This window comes from Silurus meridionalis, chromosome 7 (genome assembly GCF_014805685.1).
Source record: "Silurus meridionalis isolate SWU-2019-XX chromosome 7, ASM1480568v1, whole genome shotgun sequence".
Taxonomy (NCBI): domain Eukaryota; kingdom Metazoa; phylum Chordata; class Actinopteri; order Siluriformes; family Siluridae; genus Silurus; species Silurus meridionalis.
The window spans coordinates 25,829,500-25,836,999 of NC_060890.1; the positions used below are offsets into that span (position 1 = coordinate 25,829,500).

At 43.1% G+C, this 7,500-nt stretch overlaps 1 protein-coding gene across 1 annotated transcript in view; it reads right to left on the reverse strand.

Moving 5' to 3' along the window:
- zranb1a (zinc finger, RAN-binding domain containing 1a) overlaps positions 1–6,686 on the reverse strand; it is a 13,677-nt gene extending 6,991 nt beyond the window's left edge. The window contains exons 1-5 of the mRNA XM_046854720.1: positions 6,424–6,686; positions 4,572–5,199; positions 4,140–4,327; positions 2,889–3,042; positions 277–346 (exon numbers count right to left, since the gene is read on the reverse strand). Coding sequence (XP_046710676.1) covers positions 277–346; positions 2,889–3,042; positions 4,140–4,327; positions 4,572–5,139 — 980 coding nt within the window. The 5' untranslated portion in view covers positions 5,140–5,199; positions 6,424–6,686. The remainder of the gene's footprint in view (positions 1–276; positions 347–2,888; positions 3,043–4,139; positions 4,328–4,571; positions 5,200–6,423) is intronic.
- Between the last annotated feature and the right edge of the window lie 814 nt (positions 6,687–7,500).

Below are 7,500 nucleotides of genomic sequence, written 5' to 3' on the forward strand. Positions count from 1 at the left end.
GGAGTGAGTTTGTGTGTATGAAGTGTGTGTGTGTGTGTATATATGAAGTGTGTATAGTGTGTATTTGCTATGGAGTGAGTTTGTGTATGAAGTGTGTGTGTGTGTGTGTGTGTGTGTATATATGAAGTGTGTATAGTGTGTATATAGTGTTGCTATTGAGTGAGTTGTGTATGAAGTGCATGTGTGTGTGTGTGTGTGAGAGAGAGAAAGTGAGTGAGTGAGTGAGTGAGTGAGTGAGTGTGTAGTATTATAGTAGTGTTTGATTTCCTGGTCACCTTTTGTACGCCGCGGTCAAGCAGATCGTCAAAAAGCTTCTCCTGAACCGCAGGAGGCAAATCTTCAATATCTGAATTGACAACACACGTTTACAAGTAAACAAAGTGTACACAAGTGAGTAATAAACCAAGTTATTAACTGTGTAAATTAGAGTGAAATTAAATATAGAATTAGGTACACTGAGAAAGAAAGTAAATAAACAGTAAATTAGTAAGTGGGTTAGTAAATAAGTTATAAATTAAACAGGTTAGCAAGTAGGTACATTAAAGTTAGTAAGTTTAAGTAAATAGTTTAGTAAGAAAGAAAGAAAGAAAGAAAGAAAGAAAGAAAGAAAGAAAGAAAGATGTATTAAGTTGGTAAGAAAGTAAAGATAACAGAAGATGAGATACTGCAAGTCATCCGATCTTGCAATTCCACCACCTGTCCTCTGGATCCAATCCCTTCAACTACGCTCCAGACCATCACGCAAGATCTCCTGCCCTTCATCTCCACAATCATCAATGGGTCATTAACATCTGGCTATGTACCAACTACCTTCAAGCAAGCAAGGGTCATTCCTATCTTGAAGAAACCTGCTCTGGATCCATCAGACATCAACAACTACAGACCGGTATCACTTCTCTCCTTTCTTTCTAAATCTCTGGAACGCACTGTTTTTTAACCAACTGTCTGTCTATCTCTCACAGAACAACCTCCATGATCCGAACCAGTCTGGGTTCAAAGTGGCACATTCCACAGAGACGGCCCTATTGGCTGTTTCTGAGAAACTGCATGCTGCTCGGTCAGCCAAGCTGTCATCTGTACTTATCTTTCTGGACCTTTCAGCAGCATTTGACACCGTCAACCACAAGACACTTTTGTCAACCCTCAAGAGCCTTGGTATCTGCAGAACAGCATGGGAATGGTTTGCTTCCTACCTGGAAGGTCGCTCATACCAGGTAACATGGAGGGGATCCACATCTGCCCCATGCAAACTCGCCACCGGTGTCCCACAAGGCTCTGTACTTGGTCCCCTCCTTTTCTCCCTCTATACCCACTCCATTGGTGAAGTCATATCCTCACATGGGTTTTCTTATCACTGCTATGCAGATGACACTCAACTCATCTTTTCTTTTCCTCCATCAGATACCACAGCTTCCGCTCGGATCTCAGCATGCTTGTCAGACATATCTTTATGGATGAGTGCTCACCAACTAAAACTCAACCCCAGCAAAACAGAACTGCTGGTCATCCCAGGTGATTCATCCCCAGGTCAAGATCTACAAATAACACTTAATGACTCTCTGCTCTCCTTCAGCCACTGCTCGTAACCTTGGGGTAACTATGGACAATGAACTGTCTTTTTTCCCACATGTCGCTAATGTTGCTCGTTCTTGTCGATTTCTTCTCTATAACATCCGAAGGATTCGACCATTTCTGTCCATACAGGCTGCCCAGGTGCTTGTTCAGTCTCTTGTCATTTCAAGACTTGACTACTGCAACTCTCTGCTGGCAGGTCTTCCCCTGAACGCTATTCGTCCACTGCAAATGATCCAAAATGCAGCTGCACGACTTGTGTTCAATCAGCCCAAGTTCTCCCACACCACCCCACTGCTGCGCTCCCTTCACTGGCTTCCAGTAGCTGCACGTATCAGATTCAAAACACTGATGCTTGCCTACAAGGCCAAAATGGACCAGCACCATCTTACCTCAGTGACCTCATCACATCTCGCACTGCACCACGCTGTCTGAGATCCTCCAGCACTGCTCGATTGGTATCACCTTCTCTCAGAATGAGAGGTAAGTACAATTCAAGGCTCTTCTCTGTTCTGGCACCGAGGTGGGGGAATGAACTTCCCCTAGATGTCCGTACAGCAGAGTCCCTGATTATCTTTAAGCGACGACTGAAGACCTACCTCTTTCTAGAATACCTACATTAGCACTTTCCAAGTTTGTAGAATTCGAGTTATATTTATATTATGTTTGTAATCTTGCGTACCAGTGTAGATTTATTCATTACTAGAGATTTAAAGCACGTTTGTACGTCGCTCTGGATAAGGGCGTCTGATAAATGCCACAAATGTAAATGTAAATTAGTTTAAATAGCAAGTAAATCGGTTAGTTAATAAGTACATAGATACAATATAACTAGGTTAGTAGTAAGTATAAAAGTAAATAAATTAGTAAGTAAACAAGTAAGTTAGTAAATAAACTGGTTAATTAGGAAATACAGTGGAACCCACTTATCTCGACCTCGGTGAACTCGCCAACCCTATTAAGTCGACGTTTTTGAAGTGGAACCGCCAAATTCTCGCTTTGTCAGCATTTTTTAATCAGTTATGCCAAACCCTAATATCTCGAGCACAAGGGGGGCAAATTTGCCACTTAACGTCGGTTATGTCAGGAATACCCCTGCCACGCCCGCTTCGCCGGCGGCATTCACTCTGCTTCTTCTCCCGTGCGGGCGAGCTCGTCGCAGTCATGCTGATCACACACACCTGACTCTCATTCACTCACTCACCCCATCTCCTATTTAAGTGTGTGAGTGAGAGAGAGAGAGAGAGAGAGAGAGAGAGAGAGAGAGAGAGAGAGCGAAAGAGAGCGAGAGAGAAAGAGAGAGAGAGAGGAGATACCTGCAGGCAGGGTGAAGGTCACGAGGTCAGTAAGGAAGTAACAGGCGAAGTCTCCTTTCCTCTGATGCAGTGAGGTGGCGATTTCTCTCCTGATCTGCTCCGTCAGCTCAGAACACACCATCGCTGGGATACACTTCACTGCCCTCTGGGAGACCTGGGGGTCAGATATTTAAATATTCATCATCTCTCTCCCACACGTGCACACACACACATGCACACACACACACACACACACACACACACGTGCACACACGCCCTCTCTCACGATTCACTGTAACACCACAGGACGTGTGTTCTATTCCCCTGTAGACTGAACATTTCATCTGGTACACAATCACACATCAAACACTGTCCATCATCCTGAAACTAATGAACTTTACACAGGCTTTAATGAAAGACAGTGTCTGTTACACGACTTGTATCTAAACAGTAGCCTACCAAGAAAGTCATTGTTCACGGTCTTCCTCCTTCCTTTCACAACTATTTCTCTCGAGAGTTTTTCTTTTGGCGTCGTCGTGCGTTTAAAAATCACCATCGGTGAAGCTTTTCTCCCGATGCCGTGCAGCTCAGAACACAGGTGAAGTGTGTTTTCATGCCCGGTTGTTTTCAGCGTGATGAATGATTCACATTTCCTGTAGACAGTCCGAGTGAGCGGCAGGTCAAACGTCAGAGGAACATCATCCATATTTATGATGTGGTGCGGCCCGATTCAGTGGGAGCGCATCTGATTTATTATAAAGAGTTTCATTGGTTCACCTGAACCCGTTCAGCAATTTCATTGGTCTAATGTTATGGGGTTCAGTTTTTTGGCTTGAAGTTTGTGAAATTGGGAAAAACCCAGGAAATGTCCATAAATTAGCCGCTTCATTGTTTAAGCCACGAGGTTTAAAGAGTGGGAAAAAAGTAGCGATTTATAGTCCGGAAAATGCGGTAAAATAGAATGAATTCTGGAGCTCAGAATGGGATCTGGGATGTTCTCCTGCCTGTGTGAACCACAACTTTCCAAAATAAGGTACGATTACATCAGTTATTAAATCCATTAGATCCGATATTTGGCCGTAAAAAAAGAATAACCTCCAAAAAGAAATCTGCTCAGAGCCAGATGTTAGAACAACTTCAGACAGATGTTTTCATTACTGATGCTGGGATTTAGATCATCTATTATTATTATTATTATTATTAATATTGTTATTAATATTATTATTATTTGTGTGTGTGTGTGTGTGTGTGTGTGTGTGTGTGTGTACATACCTCAGTAAGGAGGATAGCTAACATGTCTTGCCTCTGGAAACGGATAGCGAGGTGGACGAGTGTAAAACCGATGTCGAAGGCAGAGGGACGGTTTAATAGACGCACTTCGTCCGAAGTCAGCTGCCGAGAGAGATCTCCACCTGACGACTTATACACCTCCACCACCGCCAGGTCTCCCTCCACCACTCCTACAGAGACAGAGAGAGACAGAGAGAGAGAGAGAGAGAGAGAGAGAGAGAGAGAGAGAGAGAGAGAGACCTAAATTTTCCACTCATATGTAGTTCTTATCCAAACTGGGCCACCCCATAGACCCACAAGGGCCCCACACTGGTCCAAACAAAGGTTTCTTAAAACTCATATTAGGCATATTTGGGAGGTGTGTGTGTGTGTGTGTGTGTGTGTGTGTGTGTGTGTGTGTGTGTCTCCACTCACCTATACAGGCGTTGAGGAACTTCCAGTCTCTCTTCCTCATGCGGTTTTTGATCTGTTTGATCTTTTTAAAGTCCTCGTCGCACCCGTGAGCACCCACCTCAATGTCCTGAATGTCCGAGGAGACAGGCGAGGACGTCCTGTTCCTCCGCGTGCTCCATCCTCCCTGCTCCCTCTCGTTGGTGCTGATGGTCGAGGCGCTGCCGACGCTGTTAGGGCCCGGGTGCTCGCACACGGCGCAGCTCCGTGTCTCCGCCCAGTTCTCGTACGTGCACATGGTGCAGCTCCATCGCGGCCCGTGCAGCCGGTTTTTATCGTTGTAGTCCTCGTCAGGGTGGGACACGGACGCGTGGTCCCCGGGCTCGCAGGGACGGAGCGGACGCATCCGGGGCCTGGCGCTGGAATCGGGACAGATGATCAGGCCGCCGGTTCCAGAGACGCCGCAGTGCTCAGAGCCGTCCATGATGGCGCTGCCGGGACGCTGAGCTCGGCACATCGTGCACTTTATCGCCGAGGGCCAGTTCTCGTACGTGCAGTACTCGCACGCCCACTTCACGTGAGGATCCGTCATGGCTCTTCAGTCCCTCACACACACACACACACTGCTGGGGTCACGTCCACAAGAACCAACCTAAATAATACAAACATCAGTGAGCGTTTCACACATTACACACAACATCCCAAAGCGCTTTATTCCTCTTACACCTCAGCAACCTGTAACTACGTTCTAGTTCTTGAAAAACGAATAGTTTTTAATCTGTTTAATGTTCTAGTCAGTCTTTCTTTCAGCAGCTTCTCTATGTCCCCCTCAGCTTTACCTTAAACCTACTGACTACCTTCAAAAGTACTGGAACTGGAGACTCCTTCCATCCTCCCAGGGTCTTTTCTGATCAGAATCACTTACACGTTTTCAACATGGTTTTTCAAATCCACAGGAAAACCATAATGCAAAAGGAAAAAAAAAACTTGTTTTGCACATGGAGACGAAGTCACGTGATTGTTAGCTCAAATTATTCACGTGAACATTTCAGTAAAAACTACATAAACTGTAAAGTTCTATTGTGACGTAAACGGTGTTCAAATGCGTCACGTTTATGAATTCGGATCAGAAAAGGAACAGAAAACAGAAAACATGGAGATACGTAGTGGTGCGAAATTACTGGCACCCTCTATAAACGTCTACAATCGTGATATTAGAAGCAAGAACACCACCAGACATTACGCTATCTATCTATCTATCTATCTATCTATCTATAAAAAAAACATACACTTCAATGGGCAATCATATCAGGAAGAATACGCTCTCTTTGTGTAGAAAATACACACAGAGTGAGCTGTGCAAAAAATATTGGCACCCTTCCTAAAAAATGTCCAAAGTAAACACGACAACAAGACTCTAGATTTACAACACCTGTTTTCACAGCGTTCAAATAAACGTAAAAGAAATCTCTGTATATATAAATATAAATAATACAAAATAGTATTTACTGTTTAAATAAAAAGCAGAATAAATAAAGCAAAATAATATAGTAAAAAAATAAAAAAGTTATGAGTGAGTAAAGAAACTATCAATAATCCCACAGGATTGAGTAAAAAGATTAATAAAAATTATTAATAAAGACCTTTAATTAAAATTATTATTATTATTTGTATTATTGTTGTTATTATTATATAAGGCACTGAGACTGGGGCTTTGTTTACACATGTACAACCTGGAATTTGACCCCAAAAACGTACAAAACTGTCCAACAAATGCCTCCAACAGAGTGTATATATTGTCTATAATTAATAATTAGGTTTCTAAAACAGAAATAAGGAGAAAGAAAGATAAAGAAACAGATGAAACCCCTCTCACCTCTCCCTGTTCTTCCACTTCCCCCTGGGACACCGAGTACCCAAAACAAACCCCACCGCTTCCTGATCCCCTCTCACATCTCAGCCTCCGTCTCACAAACCCCCATCCCAGACATCATCTTCAGTCCCGTGCTGACGAGCTCTAAAACCCCGGCTTTCACGTCCAAACGCGGATATTTCACGTGTAAAACGGGTTTTAATGGCGGCTGAGCGTCAACACCGAGAGGAAGACCAAATAAACCCTCCGCGTCAGGGGGAGGGGCTCCGGCGGTCACGTGACTATTGGGGCGCTGCGTGGTAGTGATAAAGATCGAATCATTTTAGTGACTCGGTACATTGAATCACTTTCATCAAAACGAACGAATCTTTTTTTTTTTTTTCATTTGGTTTATTTCGATCCTTCAATCAGAAATAAAATAAAAATGTTAGATTTTTAATAAGCAGATCCCCAATACATCTACATACACCAACTCTGACTATAGTTCCAATAATGAAAATATGAAAATGCAGCTAAAGACACAGACAGGAAACTCATACAGTGAGAATGCATGTTATTATTAAAGCAAGAAACCCAATTCAACACGTCTCCTTTCACTGTAGCCACAACTGCACCGCCTGCATGCATCAACTCCAGCAGAAGATCCATATTCACCTCATCAGATGAGGTTTGTGTGCATTTCTGTGCATTGTTTACTGAATTACGGGTTTCCTGGGGATCTGAAATGAAGGTAAACTGTGTGAAAATTCTACAGGAAAGAAAACTCAAAAGTATAAACAAAAGTATAGATTTCTTCTCCTCTGTCAGATATTGTGAAATAAAAAAACAGCGATTAAATCCACATGAATATGAGCTTGTGCAGTTTGCTACAGCTGCGAGTTGCGAGCTCTGACTAGAGCGCTGATCATCCTATCAAAGGATATGAACATGCCAACATTATTAGGCACCATCTTAAAAAGAATATATAAATATATGACTGATAGATTGTGGAAAGAAAGAAAGAAAGAAAGAAAGAAAGAAAGAAAGGTCAGTGGCAAGGTTGAGGCAAGAAAGAATTAAAGATGTATAAAAAATACAAAG